This window comes from Amphiprion ocellaris, chromosome 10 (assembly GCF_022539595.1).
Source record: "Amphiprion ocellaris isolate individual 3 ecotype Okinawa chromosome 10, ASM2253959v1, whole genome shotgun sequence".
NCBI classification, from domain to species: domain Eukaryota; kingdom Metazoa; phylum Chordata; class Actinopteri; family Pomacentridae; genus Amphiprion; species Amphiprion ocellaris.
The window spans coordinates 32,688,366-32,707,537 of NC_072775.1; the positions used below are offsets into that span (position 1 = coordinate 32,688,366).

At 40.1% G+C, this 19,172-nt stretch overlaps 1 protein-coding gene across 1 annotated transcript in view; it reads right to left on the reverse strand.

Moving 5' to 3' along the window:
- The window catches only part of LOC111563883 (receptor-type tyrosine-protein phosphatase N2-like), a 268,035-nt gene extending 249,157 nt beyond the window's left edge, over positions 1–18,878 (reverse strand). Inside the window, exons 1-2 of the mRNA XM_055014499.1 lie at positions 18,633–18,878; positions 4,536–4,586 (exon numbers count right to left, since the gene is read on the reverse strand). Of these exons, the coding sequence (XP_054870474.1) occupies positions 4,536–4,586; positions 18,633–18,708 (127 nt within the window). The 5' untranslated portion in view covers positions 18,709–18,878. The remainder of the gene's footprint in view (positions 1–4,535; positions 4,587–18,632) is intronic.
- Between the last annotated feature and the right edge of the window lie 294 nt (positions 18,879–19,172).

A 19,172-nucleotide genomic window follows, 5' to 3' on the forward strand; every position in this document is an offset into this window, starting at 1 on the left:
ACAAATTCTGTTACTAAAATGCAAACTGTAAATAAGGTTGAATACATTAAAGCTCGGCCTGTGGAAGTACAGTCTTTTATTTACATAATTAGGTATTTAAGTTCACTAATCATGGCTGGTAAAGTTGCGTGGATCCCCTGCTGTGACGCACTGAACTGGGTATAACCTGAGGGTATCCCAGCGAGAACAGTGAAGCAGCGATTACTATACCCAATTCAGTGTTTTAAAGATTTTTAGGCAACTCAAACGCATCTGTCTGCATAATTTTGTCATCTGGGAGCAGCTGTCACATCTAAAAACTTTTTAAAATGGTTTCCAGTGGTAAGGTAAAAGAACGGCCTGCTTCCTCGGGGTATTGAGATATCACTTCAGTTGTCACACTCATGAAATGAGAGAGAATGTCCTCGGCTACACAATACCAAGCTTACTCACTGTTCTTTTTTTTTTCCTGCCAAGAGAATACAGCTAACTCAGGCAATCAGAGCTGCTGTGTGGCCTGATACAACCCGAGCTGCCAATCACCAACACAACACCCTGGCATTGTCTGTGAGGTGCAGCTTGACAGCAGCTATTGAAGCAGGTCAGACACACGGTGGATGTGAACAATGGCTGAAGGTGCAGCCACCGTGGCGTGAGATTCAGCCGTCGGTGCAGCCTCGCCTCGTGACTCAGCCGAGAGGAGCTTTCCATTCTCTGTGAAGCTGAGACTGTGGCTGTAGCTGACAAGGAGCTCTGCCGCTGAAGCGTTTTAGTACTCAAGTTTTGCTCATTTGGGAAAGAACATGAGCACATAAACAAGCCCGAGATTCAAATCGTGTTGGAAAATGACCATTTAAAAGCTGGACATCCTCCAGCTGAGGAAACTGAGCGCTGATAGGCATCTACTGATCTATGAAGTAATAGAGACAAAAATGTATTTAATATCCAAACAGTGACACATAAAACATGCCACAAAACTGTTTGCACCAGGGAAATGTGCTAAAACTGTTTAAACCAGTTTCTTCCCTGACTCTGACAGAAGGACGTTCTCAATAACTGCATGACCATGCAAGGCAGACTAGTTGGGGAGGCCACCAAGACACCTATGACTCCTCTGAAGGAGTTACAAGCTTCAGTGGCTGAGATGGGAGACGGTGTTCACTGAAATCATTGCCTGCTCTTGGACAGTCAAAGCTTTATCTGAAAGTAAAGACATTGTTGAAAAAGGCTCGTTAAATCTTTAGAGCTTTCCAGGAGGCCTGTGAGACTGAAGTGAAGTCGGTTCTTTGATCTGGTAAGGCCAGAATTTAGCTTTTTGGCAACCAAACTAGATGCTATTTTCTGGCAGACACCAAAACCTACACATCATCACAAAGACACCATCCCCACTGTGCAAGGTGGTGGCAGCATCATGATGTGAAGCATGGTGGTGGCGGCATCATGATGTGAAGCACGGTGGTGGCGGCATCATGATGTGAAGCACGGTGGTGGCAGCATCATGATGTGAAGCACGGTGGTGGCAGCATCATGATGTGAAGCACGGTGGTGGTAGCATCATGATGTGAAGCACGGTGGTGGCAGCATCATGATGTGAAGCACGGTGGTGGCAGCATCATGATGTGAAGCATAGTGGTGGCAGCATCATGATGTGAAGCACGGTGGTGGCAGCATCATGATGTGAAGCATAGTGGTGGCAGCATCATGATGTGAAGCACGGTGGTGGTAGCATCATGATGTGAAGCATGGTGGTGGCAGCATCATGATGTGAAGCACGGTGGTGGCAGCATCATGATGTGAAGCATAGTGGTGGCAGCATCATGATGTGAAGCACGGTGGTGGCAGCATCATGATGTGAAGCATGGTGGTGGCAGCATCATGATGTGAAGCATGGTGGTGGCAGCATCATGATGTGAAGCATGGTGGTGGCAGCATCATGATGTGAAGCACGGTGGTGGCAGCATCATGATGTGAAGCACGGTGGTGGCAGCATCATGATGTGAAGCACGGTGGTGGCAGCATCATGATGTGAAGCACGGTGGTGGCAGCATCATGATGTGAAGCACGGTGGTGGCAGCATCATGATGTGAAGCACGGTGGTGGCAGCATCATGATGTGAAGCACGGTGGTGGCAGCATCATGATGTGAAGCACGGTGGTGGCAGCATCATGATGTGAAGCACGGTGGTGGCAGCATCATGATGTGAAGCACGGTGGTGGCAGCATCATGATGTGAAGCATGGTGGTGGCAGCGTCATGATGTGAAGCATGGTGGTAGCATCATGATGTGAAGCATGGTGGTGGCAGCATCATGATGTGAAGCACGGTGGTGGCAGCATCATGATGTGAAGCATAGTGGTGGCAGCATCATCATCTGAAGTACGGCGATATCAAGCATGGTGGTGGTAGGATCATGATATGAAATAAAATAAAAAAGCCAAAGAAGTCTTTAACTGTAGCTACAACCTTTACTGCAAAGTGTTTGGACTTTCAGAGTTAGTTTCCCTCCAACTCTTTAAACTGATACGCAGAGGAATAAAGAAGGCACAGCATGAAGGTGCAACAAGACAAGAGTAATACAAGGATCTGTCCATGTGAAATTACCTGACACCGTTTTTCCATCCAAGTGAAACGAGGTCACCTGAGGCAGTCACAACACAGACAGCGAGCCCGACTGAGCTTGGCTAAAAATAAAATTCACGGCGGACAAAATGATTTTCTCACCGCTCTAGACACATGCTTTGTCTTTCCGTCCCTTCCTCCTTTGTCACAATAAGATTACGGGGCACATTTCCAAAGGACACACAGGAAACGACCAAGCTAATGAAGACAGAACAAACACACCCTGCCTGAAACGAGCACGTCAGAGAAGCTGTGTCCGGCCACCTCACATGTTTAACGAGGTTACACAACAGACGACGGCGCTCCGTTATCTCTGCTGGCTCTCCCTTTGCCTTAAATCCTGCAGAGATGCTGATAAGTGAGGCCTGCACCGCACAGCCGAGAGCTTCCCGGTAAAGCAAACAACGATCCAGCATGAACTCTGTCAGAATAACCCAGTTATGATCTGCCAGGAGTGTTTCCAAGATTCAAAAATATGAGGAGGAACCATTTTTCTGTGGTTGGCTTTCATGTTTTGGGCTTTTTCTGATTCTAGGTTGTTTCTCAGCAGGGGTTTTCTCGCTCTTTCTGCCAGGGAGGCAGCGAGGGAACAAGCGAGGCTGACAGGCAGCGTGGGTTTATTTTCACATTTCTATGCAGCTGTGAGTGCGTTTGATTCTGAAACACAGTAGATGATTATAATGAGGTTAGTATGAATTAGGGAAAGACCAACTATCAGCCTGGCCGCTAATTTCAGGTCTGACGCACTCTTTGGTGTCACAAATGTCTCTCAAGCAACAAAAACTGAACAAGAAACACAATCTGTCACCACAAATCAGGAAATTATCTACTCTCACAGTGGCTAATGCTACGCTAACACCTAGCAGCTAAGTTAGAAGGCAGAGAAGATGAACCTGAAACAGAGTCAGGAAAACACAAACTAATAATGCTTCAAGATCTGGAAAAAAATAAGTGATAAAAGATTAAGTAAATAAAGGCAGTATTCCATCTTCTACATATCTTCATTTTAAGGAAAATCTACTTGAAATTTTAAATTTTTCTAACATAAATATTAGCTTTACCCAAACATAAGATGCAAAACATGATTTTGTCATTAGTCAGTGCGTCATTGTATCTGGGAAACTAAGAAACAAAATGCTGTAAATCCATTTTTACAAAAAACAGGTGGATTAAATTTAACAACCCGTTTTTTGCAGCTTGAAAAAGACTAACGTAATTATTTAACAAGTAAAATCAATGCCGCTGGTTTAAGTTTCTTTCAAATGAGTGTCGCTACATCTTCATTTTAAGGAAAACTGTTTGAAATTTGAAATTTTTCCATCCTAAACATTTGCTTTACCTAAACATAAAATGCAAAACATGATTTTGTCTTGACAAAAAGACTTTTCCTGACTCTGGAACCATAACTGAAGGAAACAACAGTTGAGGCGCAGCCAAGAAAAAGTTGAAGAAACGTCTACCAAAGGGGCAGCAAATCTAATTTTCACACTTTTGCCAAGTCTGAAGTTGATAGAATCCACAAGAGAAAACCAAAACAGACACATAAAACTGGACTTTACTTCAACTACAGCTCAAATACAAGTTTTTTCTTGTATCTGGGAACCAATCTGCATTTACAGAGAAATCATTTGGCTCAACCAGCCCTTTAATTCTGGCATTAAAGCGATACTTAGTCATTTTGTTAGTGTCAGTTCTTCTGTATTAAGACTGCAATATGAGATTTTTCAGAGGTTTACTGAGATTTACTCGTGGATTTGAGCTGGTTTCTCTGTTGGATGGCAAACGTTTGCAGTTATGCTGAGTTAAATCTAGTGGAGAACAAAAAAATGAAACTAAAATATATCCATAGTAAAAGGTCAGCGTTCACTTTTCAGCTCTCAGTATTTGAGACACCTTTAAGATCACAGTTGTGTTTCAAAATGGTGTTGACCAGCTTACCGTTAACGCAGATCTCGTACGGTGAACACAGCTCGTTGTCGAACAGGCAGCCTGTCAGCAGACAAACAGAAAAACGCAAACTCATTAGTGGGTTGACATGGAATCAGCTGAAATACATAAATGCAACCTGTGGAAAAAAAGAAAACTAAGAGCAAGCAGCTGGACATCAACTTCAGCACAGGTTTGAAATCATCTGGTTGGTTTTGCTCGACTTTTCTGCTCCAAACACTGATCTGGATCTTGGAAAACAGATTCTCTCACTCAAGCTGTACGTCTGTTATTTGAGCAGATAGTTCTGGTTTTGTCTGAACAGAGTTTCAAGAACTGCTGCTGCTTATGGTTCGTGTTCACAGATGCGTTTTTTCTCCCATGGAGACACCACATCTGAATATCACCCAGTTGGTGCACTAGAGGGTCACTAGGTGGTCACTTTCAGTCCGGTAGATGTGTTGGACCAACATGGCGGCTCGGTCTCTTTTATTATGAAAACAGTTCAGCAAATAGTATTTCTGAAAGCATTCTGAATCTGTCCTTAAATAACGAGGCCAGATTCAGCAGAATACCTGTTCCGATCATACAAGGATGTGGCACAATGACTGCAGTCTCATTAAATCATCACATGGGAATGTACAGGACAGACTGTGAAGCTGTATTCAAGACCAAACACCTTTCGTCTCTGCTGTTCTTTTGCGTGATGGAAAGTCGTTCACTGAACTGCTTCACAACTTTTAAGCATGTTTAAGACAACAAAAATTATACATTTCCTCAATTTCTAACCACAAGTCGGCCATTCAACAGTGTCAGTGACAACTTTGAGTGTATATTTATCTATAATTCAATATAAAACGTGGCAGAATGTGACGAGAACGCACAGATATTATCTATATTTTTTGTGTCTTTGTTTAACACAAATGTGCTGTGAAGTATAAAAGAGCATTTAAGTCCTACACATGTAAAGAGTGACAGATTTTCTAGAAATTCTGTCCTCACTCATAGCTCTTCCAGCAAGTCCCCTCCATCCTCAAGATGCATTTCAGAAATCCTTTACAATCACTTTCCAGACTGAAATTTTTTGTCGTCCCCATACTCCTGCATGTGTTTCAATTCTTAAATGCACCTCAAATGTCAGAGAAGTTGATGGAACAAAGGCAGAAACCAGAAGCTGGATGTAGAAAACAGAAAGGGGAGCTTAAACTTTTTAAAAAATGGTGCAAAAGTGAACTGAAGCAAGAAATGAAGTGACTCAACATAAAAAAATGAAATGCACAAACCAAAATCTAGAAGCATGAGGGGTGTCCATGCAGAGACACACTGGAGGCTGAGTGGTGACACAAGACAGGTGAAACCAATGAGACAATCCAACAAGGAGACGAAAAAACACTCGAGGAAAGGCAGATTTCAAAATAAAACGGGAAATAAACCAAAAGCCGTGACACTCAAGGTATCAGAAGTCTTAATGTATTTATAAAAGATATAAAATGACTATATATCACTGTATTGTAAAATATATCACCCAGTAAGTCAGTCTTTATTTGTGTAAATGGATCCTGTAATGAACACTGTTGTGTGAATCAGACAGAGACGATAAAATTATAAAATACAGCAGCAGACAAAACAGTGGACGGATGATGTGAGGAAAACAATCGAGGACAATAACAAGTGTTTCCTCCTGAAGAAATATCAATCCTGGAAAAAGGTGCTGCTGCTGCTTTTCAGTTTTTAAAAGAAAGCTCTTCGATCAGCTTAATGGAAAATAGCTTTGTTTAAATTAATTAACAAGTAAAACCAGTTCAGCTGGTTAAAGTTTCTCTCAAATGAGCATCACTTCAACTTCTGCTTCAAACTTGCATTTTTTTCCACCTTAAATATTCATATTCTTATAGGTAAGATGTAAAATTTTGTCTTTACACAAAGAGATTTTTTTCTTACTCAACAGCATGAAAACACTAAAGATACACAAACTAGACACAGAGGAGGCTCACAGCTAAAAAGGAATTACAGTGTTTTAAGAAACAAAATGCTTGAAAAACATTTTGACAGAAAAGAGGTTTCATTATCTTGTTTTTTTTGTGTCCTCTAAAGGCATGTAACCCACAATGCTTTAAAAAATGCAATAAAACAGTGTAAACAACCCTAATTCCCAGCCTCACAGTCAGGTTATTAATAAAACTCAAAAACACAGGATTGTATAACACATGCAACACGGAAACACCAGATGAAATAAAATAAGCTAGATAAATAAATAAAATTAAATATTTATTATTGAAATAGAATTGATATAGACAGGAAATAACATTAAAAATATCTAAATATAAAATAATAGAATTTTTTATTTATTTTTTTATATATATATATATATATATATATATATATAATCTCTACTTTTTTACATATATTAAATTTTGAATCAAATATATATAAAAAGGAGCAATTACAGATCACCAAAGTAGATATTATTTACAATTTCACTGTACTGAGTTAACGTGTAAATAAATACTGTCTGTGATTTTACTATTTATTAACTGTGACTTAACAAAACAGGTAAAATCTGTAAAATAACAGTTAAAATAATTTACCATTTTTCAACCCTCAATAAGCATAATTTTTCTTTCAAATAATACCAAATATTTGAAAAATGATTAATTTTTTTGTTGAAGAAACAACATAAAATAATGTCATTTAACTGTCAATGTAAAGAACTAATTATGATTTGTAAAATTACAGATCACTAAAGTAGTTGTTATTTACAGTTTTAGTCAGATTCTATTGAGTTCATCTGTAAATTAATACTTTCTGTGATTTTACTAGTTAGTTGTGATTTAAGAAAACAGGGAAAATCTGTAAAATTTTACCATTTTTCAATCCTCAGTCAACATTTTTTTAAATTCTGCAAATACCTGTAAAATAATTAACCTCTAAAAACTACAGTTAAAAACTTTTTTTTACAGTATATCCCAGCTTTTTCCTTTTTAACACAATTTCAGCATTTCTGTGTAGCATCCCTTAAAAATGAACACTAATGGACGCATAGCAATAATAAACTAATTCCTTAAAAAGAGAGAAAGTGGAACTAAACTCCAATAAAACATGCTGTGCAGCGTTTTTCTTCTCCTCAGACATTCTGTTTTCGGTCATACAATGTTATCTCTGCAGCGTGTTTACATCTCTGGATGGCAGATAACAAGTGGAGGCTGCAGGACGGAGCCTTTTGAAAGCTTTCCCCGTCTTTAGAGTTATTTTTAGTTCGTCCACAGACTGACTCACTTTCAGGTTTTTCCCAGGCCTGATAAAAAAGGGGGGGCTTCCTAATTGTGCGTTGTCATGTCCATGCATGTGTGTGTTTGCAGGAGACTTTGCTTGTTCCTTTGTTTGTCAGGATGACAACAATCCGATTTGTTTGGGCTTCGGCTCTGACAGAAATGATCAATTACGACGACACGTCAAACGAAGGATTTGGAAGACGAAGGCGGCGTTTGGTCACTTCCGTCCCTGCTTCAAATTTCTCAATTAGGAGGTGCTGCGCTTAAACTGGCAGCAATCTGTCGTCGTCATCCCCCTCCTCGGTCGGCCACAGCAACAAAACAAGCATCCCCTCCTCCATCGTCCTTTTATCCTCTTCATCCCCTCCACTGGCTGCAGTCAAAGCCGGCTTCCTTCTTCATGCCAGACTGTGGATTTCTGATGTTTCCGGCAAACAAATGCACACTTTCATGAAGGATGGAGCGACAACGCTTTCCCAGGGCTGATACTGATGCCGAATATTGGTGAACAAGAAAGGCAGATGATCAATATTTGCAACTGAAACATTAAATGTAATGTTTTGGCAGCATGAATGACAAGATCTCATTCATAACTAGACTTCTTCATTATTAAGGATGAGCATAACTGAATATGCAAAATAAAAAACAGGACTGAGTTTGATCAATTTGTCTCCTGCTGTTCTTCTCTATTTTATTAATATTTATCACTTTTATTGTCCACTGAGGTTGGGATCTGAAAGCTTTTTTAGTGACAGTTTTCCTGACTCTGTTTCTGGATAATCTGTGGCTGCCTTCTAATTTAGCCGCTAGCCGTTAGCATGGCTTTAGCCACCATGAGAAAAGCTAATTTCCTGGTTTTCCTGTTCAGTTTCTCTGACATTTCTGAGATCACAGAGTGACAGAGAGAGTAGCGCTTTTAATTCCTCAATAACTGCTCAATAAAATGTCAGAAAAATGACAAAAATCGGCCACGATAATCATCCAAGTTCCCCACAGCTACAGTCAGTCACTTACTGGTCTGCATGCGGTTTTGGTTCGGTTAAACTTGGGTACTAAACCAAAATTAACCAAATCTACACCTAAAAAGCTGCAGACACCCTCCTGGATGTTAAAAATAGCAAATTAATTTAGAAGTAAGTGCAATTAAATGGAAAAGGTCAAGATGATGCATGTGTTTTATAGAAATGTGAGCATTTTCCTGCTATTTCTGACAGTCTGGTTGACAAAAATGCTTGTGTAAATACAAAATTGTGCAAAAATATGTTATTTTTGTTCTCAGTTCTTATCATTTTCTTTCTCATGGACATGGTGTAAACTCTGCTCGTATGCAACCAAACTGCCCTTTTTTAAATGGAACTTATTTAAATCTTTACCTCAGTCAAATCTCAGTAGATATTACACAGAAATATCGAGGTGTTTGTGAAAATATACTGGTAAGTGTATGTAAGTTAGATGATGCAGTGTTATTTATTTGACGCTACTCATCTTTCCGCGCTGTTTAGTGTTGATCAGTGGTGGGAAACAGCACACAAAGTCAACACAACGTCTGCTGCGTTCTGTGGAAACCGTCGAGAGCCATAAATATCCCCGAGCTCTCCGGTGAACCTCAGCATCGCTGCGATCAGGAGGCTCAACAAAGCCTGCAGGGCCCAACAAACTGAGATAAACGCTCTGAACAGATGCAGCTTCACCTGGACTCTGACAGGAAACCAGAGTGGAGGGAGGTATCAGTCAATGCAGCCGGAAAACAGAGGAGCTTTTCTTCAGTTTCTGCACTTGGAGCGCTGCAGCAGGATCAAATCATGCTGTTAAACGACTGTTAACGATGTCAGGTTTATAATCACAGTTAGTTTTAGGGAAAATGACAAAAAATGAGACAAAAAAAACAACAAAAAGATTGAAAATGATCAACAAATTAGACAAAAACAACATGAAAGCATGGATCCATCCTGCCTTGTACCAACAGTTCAGGCTGTTGGTGGTATAATGGTGTGGGGGATAATTTCTTGGCACACTTTGGGCCTCTTAGTACCAACTGAGCATGGTTTAAACTCCACAGCCTACCTGAGTATTGTTGCTAAACATGTCCATCCCTTTATGACCACAGTGGACCATCTTCTGATGCTACTTCCAGCAGGATAAAGCTCCATGTCACAAAGCTCAGATCATCTCAGACTGGTTTCTTGAACATGACAATGAGTTCACTGAACTCCAATGGCCTCCAACTAATAACCAATCTGCAGCAACTATGTGATGCTATCATTTCAACATGGATCAGAATCTCTGAGGAATGTTTCCAACACCTTGTTGAAAGTATGACATCAAGAATTAATGCAGTTCTGAAAACAAAAGGAGGTCCAACCTTTTACTAGCAAGGTGTACCTAATAAAGTGGCCACTGAGTGTATGTGAACATCTCTGATGCTGTGTAGGCACATTTTGCACATTCATCCAAAAAAACTGAAGTTAATATTATGGGTTCTATCACTAAAAATAGACCAGTAAACCTGACCAATCAGGATAGCTGAGCTGCTATGACATAACTCTGCCTCTGACTGTGTCATCACGTCTTACAACACAGTTCCAGCGAACCGCCTCAGATGCCTGCTCGACCAATCGCCGCCAATGAAATGTTAATGAGCGCTGCCATGGCAACGGTCACACCGGGTGAATCGGTGGCGACCTTCTCCAGGTTAATGATTAAGGAGCAGCTCGGCACAGTCTGTGGTTCAAATCCCAGGAGGAAACTCTGACTCACAAAGAGGATTTACAGCAAAGAACAGACAGATGCAACGAACACGAACGTCGTATGTGATGCCCACGTGCTGAAACTCGTAAACTTTACTGTGAAACCTGCATGACTTACTGAAAGTGTTACATGTCAGTAATTAACATTTCAATGGCACATTTCACGTGTGAGACAGATGCCTCTACATGTAATGTTTCACACTTAACATGTGAAATACCATGTTTCCATATGGTGTGAATGGATGACAAACTGTGATTAACACGTATGATTAGTCATTTCAGCTGCAGTGGGGTCTATAATCTGTGTATGACGATGAATTGGATGCCAAAAAAGTCAAATGTTTGCCAGCTGCAGATTCTCAAATGTGAAGTTTTGCTTCTTTTCTCCGTTTTTGACCGGAAAATGTATTTTCTGTTACAGATTTAACAGTTAATTTAAAGGAAAAACACAGCTGACAGATTCATTTTCCACTAAATAATACTTATTTGGTTCTTTGTTTGAGTTCACGTTTTAAAGATTTTGGCCACATATATTTATCCCCCCAAAGAACAGCAGAGTTATGTGACGATCAGCGTACATTTGTCTGTCTGTCCATCTGTCTGTTAGCAACATTACTCAAAAGTGGACAAACAGATCTGGATGAACTTATCAGGGAACATCAGAAATGACACAAGGACCATCTGATTAGATTTTGGCAGTGATGCGGCTTATAGTCTGAATTCATGGATTTGTTAGAGATTTCTGTATCATTGCGAGATAGCAGCATGGCGTCACTGTAACCATGACAACAAGTGAACGCTACATCAGCTGCCTGCTGATGATCACATGATTGTGATCCTACTACAAATCCACCACTGTGGACTCACTGGGACTTATCCTTTGGAAATGATACAATGAACAACTGATTAAATTGTGGGGGTGTTTCAGAGTCCCATCAATTCCTGCGGCCCGCTACATATTTAGGTCACGTGATTCGGTATCCGTACATAACGTACACATGAATAACACACACCTGTGCTCAGCGCAAGGTCAGTTTGTTTGTGGGTACATCTATATTAAATGGACACATTTCTGATGCTTTTTTTTTGCAAGATTTTATGGGTTGGAAATTATACAATGACTGAGCAGCCTTGGAGGAGTACTGTGCTCTCTGAGTGCTACTGTTGTTTTAATAACAGGGATATTTTTATTAGTATCATATCCATTATCATTGGTTAAGTTATTCTCTGTAATTAACAACAGTCATAATATGTATGATACTGAGGTAAAGTGGTATTTTATATCATATTTGTGGGGTTTACATACTACTGTATGTAAATTATTCTAGTAAAATTACAACATATAAGTAACACTATAGTGTTTTAACCTTAACATTCAACACCAATCATCATCCTTTTTTTTATTTTTTACCAGAAATTACTTGGACACATCAGCTGTTGTCCTAAATGTGCTGAATAAACAAAGCTGACTTAATTATTTTGTTAAGTCTATATTATAGTGTGTATTATTATTTTGTTTTGGATTTGTTTTCATCATTTGTCATTTATTTTGCTCCAAACATCTTCATAATTCTGTATTTGAAAGGTTTTATACAAACAAATGCATAATAATAATAAGACTTTATCATTATTATTATTATTATTATTATTATTATTATTATTATTTGACATGTTCCAAAAACAGGCTAAATTACACCAGACATGGCCTCTTTGGAGACTACTATGACTCTCGTCTGACTAACAGTCTCTTAAGGTGGACGTTGTGTTGTTGCAGCTTGCATCAGCCACTCAACTGATCTGTAACTCGCTGCCAAAACGCACAGCAGGACAAACTGAAAGCAGAAACCCCAAGCTGTGATACGAGCGCTCCGGCCGGGCAGCGTTCCCACACACCGGAGCTCCCACTTCATCACCGAGCGCAAACGTTCCAGCGTAAAAGGAGAAACTCTTCATGATGGACGGTGGATGGTTGAGTCCGATCACAGGTCTGCTGCGTCTTATTCAGTCTTTCAACTTTCTTTTATTCGAACCTGCTGGTTGGTTTCGGAGAAGCTCATGATTAATCTGCTTTCTGTCAGAGAAACAACACTTTAAGAAACACCTGACTCACGTTTTGGCCACAAAGCTGGGCGGAGAAATGTCAGTTAAAACATGTTGTTTTGTGTAATCTGGATTAAACGAAATGTCTGCAGGCCTGCAAAGAGATGAAGCTGGTTACCAACTTGACTTAACTGCTGTTAGCACCAGATGACTGATCGCAAACATGGACAAGAACAAACTAGACACCAATGAGAGCATTCTAAAGAAATAATAAAGATGGAAAGCAACACTCCTGCTGCAGCCAAAGCAAGAAGAAAAGCTGAGTTCTTGTCTAAGTTAATGCACTTATCATTTAGACAAAAGGACTTCTGACTATAATTACAACTGAAGGGTTTGGAAGCAGAGTGGTCTAACCCAATTTCTGTAGTTTTTGGGAAAAATGGGTTCAAAGTTTTGTGTTTTCAAGAATGATCTAACAATCTAAGCACCATTTTAATGCTTTATTCGGGTTGTGGGTTCGATACATGCATTTTTCTCAGCAGTGATGGATGACTGTTGCTCTGAATTCTGATTTAAGACAATTTATATAACGCAAGTTTTCTCAAATTGTATATCTGAATATGCAAAAGGGGTATTACCTTGCTAAAAATGCAACAATTGCATTTCCGAACAAAACTCTGAGCATTGGATAAAATCTGGTTCAGCGTTTCTGGTGAATTTGCTATTCAGCATTTCAATAATTTAGTCATTATTAACAGAAAAACACCATTTTCTCTGCGGTTCTAAGGTTTCATTCAGAAAAGAAAGTGTCTGATGTTAATCTACACAAAAACTTCAGAGACTGATGACTTCTCTCAGCACTGAAACTGAATGATCATCTTCAGAGTTCAAGGTAAACATCTACGTCTGATATTTATGAAGTTTTGCATTTTGCCACCATGGAAACCTGTCCATAAGTCTTCCAATGCATTTAACCCTGGTGTCGTCCTGCGGGTCAGATTGACTCATTTTAACGTTCGAAAATGTATAAAAAAATATATCTTCATGGTGAAACTTCTGATGTCCACATTTACAACATTTTTGGGAAATCTCCGAACATTTTTGGTGGAAAAAAAGAAATGTTAAAAAAAAAGTTTCTTTAAGAACATTCACAAAAAAATCAACCAAAATCCAGAGGAAATCGATGGATTTTGGTTGATTTTTCTTAAAGAAAATCTTAGAAGGTTTACTGATATATATGTAATCACTTTAGATATTTTTAGGATTTTTTGGAAGATTTTTACTCATTTTTGGAAAATATTTACAAGAATTTTCTTGCAAAATTTGTTTTTTTAAACTTATTTTTAAATAAAATTTTTAAGGGAAATTTTTCAGGAATTATCGGAAATTGTTTTGAAGGTTTTGCAAATTTTCGGAAATATGGGGATTTTTTTGCTGAACTTTTGGATTTTTTTTAGACAAGGAAACAATATTTTTGGTGCCTATAAATGAAGACAACAGGAGGGTTAAAAGAGAAATAAACAAGACATTCACCTCAGACAACAGACTAGAGGCTTCTTTCTGAGTAAAACAGATAAAAATGACTACAAGGTCAGTGTAAAGTCTCCATTTGGAACTCCTTATAACTTTTCTACATCAATATTTCAGTGTTATGAGAACATTATAGTTGGATGGCAGTAATACAAGACATAAAATGTCAAGACAGCGCGTGATATCCTCACTACAGACGGCTGCTATGGCTCCCTAAAGACACACTGCAGGAACTTTCTAAATATTATAAAGACTATTATGGCCCCAAGGTCATTTTAAAGTCACTTTAAATTAGAAATTCTAATATACAGTCTCCATAAGATAAAAGCCACTCCAGCTTTGTGATTATATAAGCCATGTTTAAAGTTTTTTATGCGGCTGGTTAAAATGATCTCAAACTGGAGAGTGTTATAATTGAAGCTGGGTCTATAAAAACCTGCTGCTGTTTATAGGCCACTTTTACGTCAGGATTTCCATTTCTATACTGCCATCATTGGACTTTTTGCTTCAGTACATTTTTCTGGCAGATGAAGCTGCTGGCTTGTAGCTCTGGAAAGCCAAAGTATGAATTCAACATAAAATAAGCTGTCAAGGATCCATCAAATCCCCAAAATTGGGAATTTTCAGGATGAATTAGCAAACCCAAAGCAGTTAAAGATGCAGCGTGTTTTGCTAAAGGAGTGAAATAGCAAAACAAACAGATGTTTAAGAGGCTAAAAACCAACAAATGCTGTTATTTTCACCTGTTCAAGAGCAAGACGAAACATGCGGGTCAGAACCCCTATATGGGCCTGTGAGATATGCAATAAATAAAACAAGATGCAAAAAATTTCTAACATTTCCACATTTTTGCTTCTTTGTTCGTTTGCTATAATTCTTCAGCTTCAGTCTTTCATTCGTTATTTGTTTTACAGAAACAGTCTGAGAGGAGAAAATGACAGGAAGTATGAGGAGATGTGGCTCCTCAAGGTCTAAACTCATTTTACTTAGTCTTACTGTTAACTAAACGACAACGTAGGGGTCCTCTCAAAGCGATGAGCCTGCAGCTTTATGGAGCTTCATGGTGAGTTAAAACTCCTGTTCCGACTTTATTGTTTGACTCTCGCTGCCCTCATCGATGTTCTGCAGCTGTTTCCAGAAAACCTGCTCTGAAACAGTTTGCATCCATGTTTGCTGATTGGCTAAACTCAGAAGAAACAAATGCCGACTGATCCAATTCGAAGAGGACATCAAGCAGGATTTTTTTCAATGTTCTCGTCAAGCAGCGGTCTGTGAGCAACAGTTTATATACACTCGTTAAGATCATGTGTGACGTGACAGTCCTGAGTTTCCAGTGTTTCCTACAGCTCCTAATTTTGTGATGGAATCATTGAAACACATGCATCATGGTCTCAAAAAAAGAACCTCTTACATTATGGTTCTTTCATAGATTTATGTGTTTTCTGGAAATATGACAAAATCTGCTGGCTGAATAATATATAGACAGCAATGCTAATATTTGTCTAAATGTCCTTTGGCCATTTTCATAACTCAGTGCTTTTTATAGCATCAATTTCTCACATTCCATTCACTGTCTATGTGAAACAGCACGTTGCATGCTGGTTGTGTTGCCGTGTGTTTCGAGCGATTTGCGTAAAGTAGATTTGACTTCGACTTTCTGCAAATTTGGTGAGGGGAGCGGAGGTCCGACGCCTCGAGAAACTTTCGTAAAACGTTTAAACCAACCATCGTTGAACAAAAACGAGGACAAATTCAGCAGCTTATTTCTCGCCTCAAATGCTTTCAGACAAACTTATCGCTGAACCACTTTCGCACTAAAACAGTTTGCTACCAAGCCACCATGTTGGTCCGAAGCTTCTACCAGACTCATGGTCTGAAGGGCTGAATGTGACCACCTAGTGGTCCACTAGTGCACGCCCACCAAGCAGCTGATATTCAGATGTAGCGTGTTTCCATGCGAGAAAAACGCCCCTGTGGACACATACCATTAGGGCGAAGGGTGAAGACCCTGGACAGGTCATTAGTCTATCACAGGACTACATATAGAGACAAACAATCACACTCACATTCACACCTACGGACAATTTCGAGTCACTAATTAACCTCAGCATGTTTTTGGACTGTGGGAGGAAGTCAGAGAACCCACACATGCACAGGGAGAACATGCAAACACAGAAAGATTCCAGGCTGGGATGTAAACTACGGATCTTCTAGCTGTGAGGCGACACTGCTAACCATTGATCCTCTGTGCAGCCCTTGCACTCAGACCTAAAGGAATTAGGTCTGGAACTAAGTAAGACAATTATATTCCCCAGTCCCTCTCCACTTTTAAGATTAGGCTTTAAACTTTTCCATTTGACAAAGCTGATAGTTAGAGCTGTTTGGGATCACCTGAACTGTCTTTGTTTAGCTGCTATAGGTTTAGACTCTATAGGAGGGCTCCTCTCCTCTTCTCTGTCTGTACTGTTATAGATCACCATTACATATCACTAACTCTGTTTTTTCTTTCTGGCCGCCTTCCCTGAGCCTGGTTCTGTCAGAGGTTTATTTTTCCTCCCCATACCAGCGTTTTGTTTTCGTTCCTTCCCGCAGTCGCTCAAAGAGAATCCAAAGGCAACTCTGCATTGTTGGGTTTTGGGTCTGTACCTTAATATTCTACGCACTTGAGATGGCATATGTTGTGAATCTGCACTATTTCAATAAAATGTAATGTAACTGAATGAACAATAGGGCTGCACTGTGGCTTGGTGGTGAGCACTTTCACCTTGCAGCTAGAAGATGCCCGGTCCTCACTGGAGCTTGCATGTTCTCTCCGGGTTCTCCAGCTTCCTCCCACAGTCCAAAAACATGCTGAGGTTAATTGGTAACTCTAAACTGTCGATAGGTGAGAATGTGAGAACACTTGTTTGTCTCTAGGTGTCGCCCTGTGATAGACTGGTGACCCGTCCAGGGTGTCCCCTGCCTTCACCCTCAGTCAGCTGGGACAGACTCCAGCCCTTCTGCAACCCTAAAGCGGAGTTTTGATAATGGATGGTTGGATGGACTAAGATAGTGGGACTTAACAGCTGACAATGACGAGGCAAAATTATAACGATCAGGTGATATAATTCTGACAGTACCTTCAATTCAGATCATCGTAACGGTGTGAAACCAGCCGAAGAACCTGAATCACAACAACACCTGCATTCTGCTGCTTGTGAATGATACACGGGTCATAAAAACGTGGCTTTGCAGCCTCACTGGTGGTCAAGCAGGTTGTGAACTGGCCACGTAGCACAATAAGTGTGTTTGAGTGAAGTCGTTACAGACCCGTAACGGAGAATATCTGCAGCCGGAGGGAGAAGATGCCATGAAATGTCACAAGAACTCTGAAGATGGCAGGCGTCATGATCGGTGCTGTGACTAGGAATGAAATGCTGTATTTGGAGACTCGGTGTTGTTCTGCTGCTCGTCTCCTCAGTCGTCCCATGGCTGCCGTGGTCTCTGTATGGCTGTTATGTAACCTGAAGAGGAAGAGGAGGAGGAGGAGGAGGAGGAGGAGGAGGGTCTGGAGACACACCTCCCTCTCAGCACCAGCTTCTTCCTGCTCGTCCACAACACATCTCTGCATCCGTCATCCCTGCAGGCTCCCAACCTCCGCTCACTATTGATAGAGTGGACGTGCACGAGATGAATGAATGTCACCGCACGTTTAAAATTCCCCAGATCGATAGCTGGTTCTGTCCGAAACAGAGAGCTGGAAGCTGGAGAGTGTCTGTATGATCTCGTTTTTCACTGCTTGGTGCTGATGTTGTCGTTGGTGCTTCCTCTTGTTGACAAACGATGAGCACAAACCTCCAACTGACTGTATCCCATTTAATATTTAGTGCAGTAACATTACTGTGATACTGTGCAAATTTGTGTATCTTATTTAGTTTATTTTTATTCATTCAGCTTTCCAGCCTTTTATTATTACCATTCCTATTTTTTATATTTGTTTTATGATGTATTCTCTGTATTTTCCTCCTGAATTGCTTCAATCTTTACACTCCTAAAGATTTATTTCACTTTTATCGTTTATTTATATTCAAATTAAACTTCTTCTTTTTGCAGCATTTACCCTGAACTATTTCAAGATTATTTCATGTTCAGTGTTTACCTGTCGTTTTGAATGCACACGTTATTTAATTACATGTAGGCCTGATTCCTGGAGCCATTCTCGGGATTATTTTTTGCAGAATTAACTGCACAGTTGTGACTGTCAGATCCGGGCCTGCTTGGTATAATAAAGGCTAATTTCCCTGCAGTGGCTTCACCCTGCAGGTTGCTGCCTGCTCACACTCCTGCGAGGTGCTGCTGTGGATTATTGTTTGTTTTTTCCCCCCCTTGCATCAGCCTGCAGCTCACTCACACAATACTGACACAGATCACAAACAGAAAGAGGCTCTCTGTGGAAAAAAAAAAATGAAATAAAAATGGCTCTGAGGGGAAGGGAGAAATAAATAATAAATCAAAACACAATCATCCGCTAATTTACTCACCGAATCTCCTGTCAGCAGAAGCGGGGAAGCAGCTCAGGGAAGCGAGAAGGAGGAAGGAGAAAGCCAAAGGATCCATGTCTCTTCTGGGTAAAATGTCTCTCTCGGCTGTCAAACGGCCATTTCTCTGAGCGGGGGGTCGGTCAGTGTTCCTGCCCGGTCAGAGCGGCTCCTCCGCGGCTGCAGGAGCGGAGGAGACGGTGGATGGATGGTGGAGGATGCAGGGCGTTTCTGCTGCTGGAGGCTGGCAGCGTCAAGACACCTGCACTCACACGTTCTGCATCTGGGAGGAACTTTTCACAATAAAACTTAAATCGAGCTCAAATCGTCCAAATGTTTTGAGCAATTTCTGCTGCCCTGATTTGTTTGAAATTTTCATGGCTTAAAATATGGATATTTACCAAGACATGTGTGACATTTTGGCTCGATATATCAAATAGTTTCCAAGATTTTATAATAATAATAATAATAATAATAATAATAATAATAATAATAATAATAATAATAATGTATCCTTTAAGATTAAAAAAATGCATGTTTATA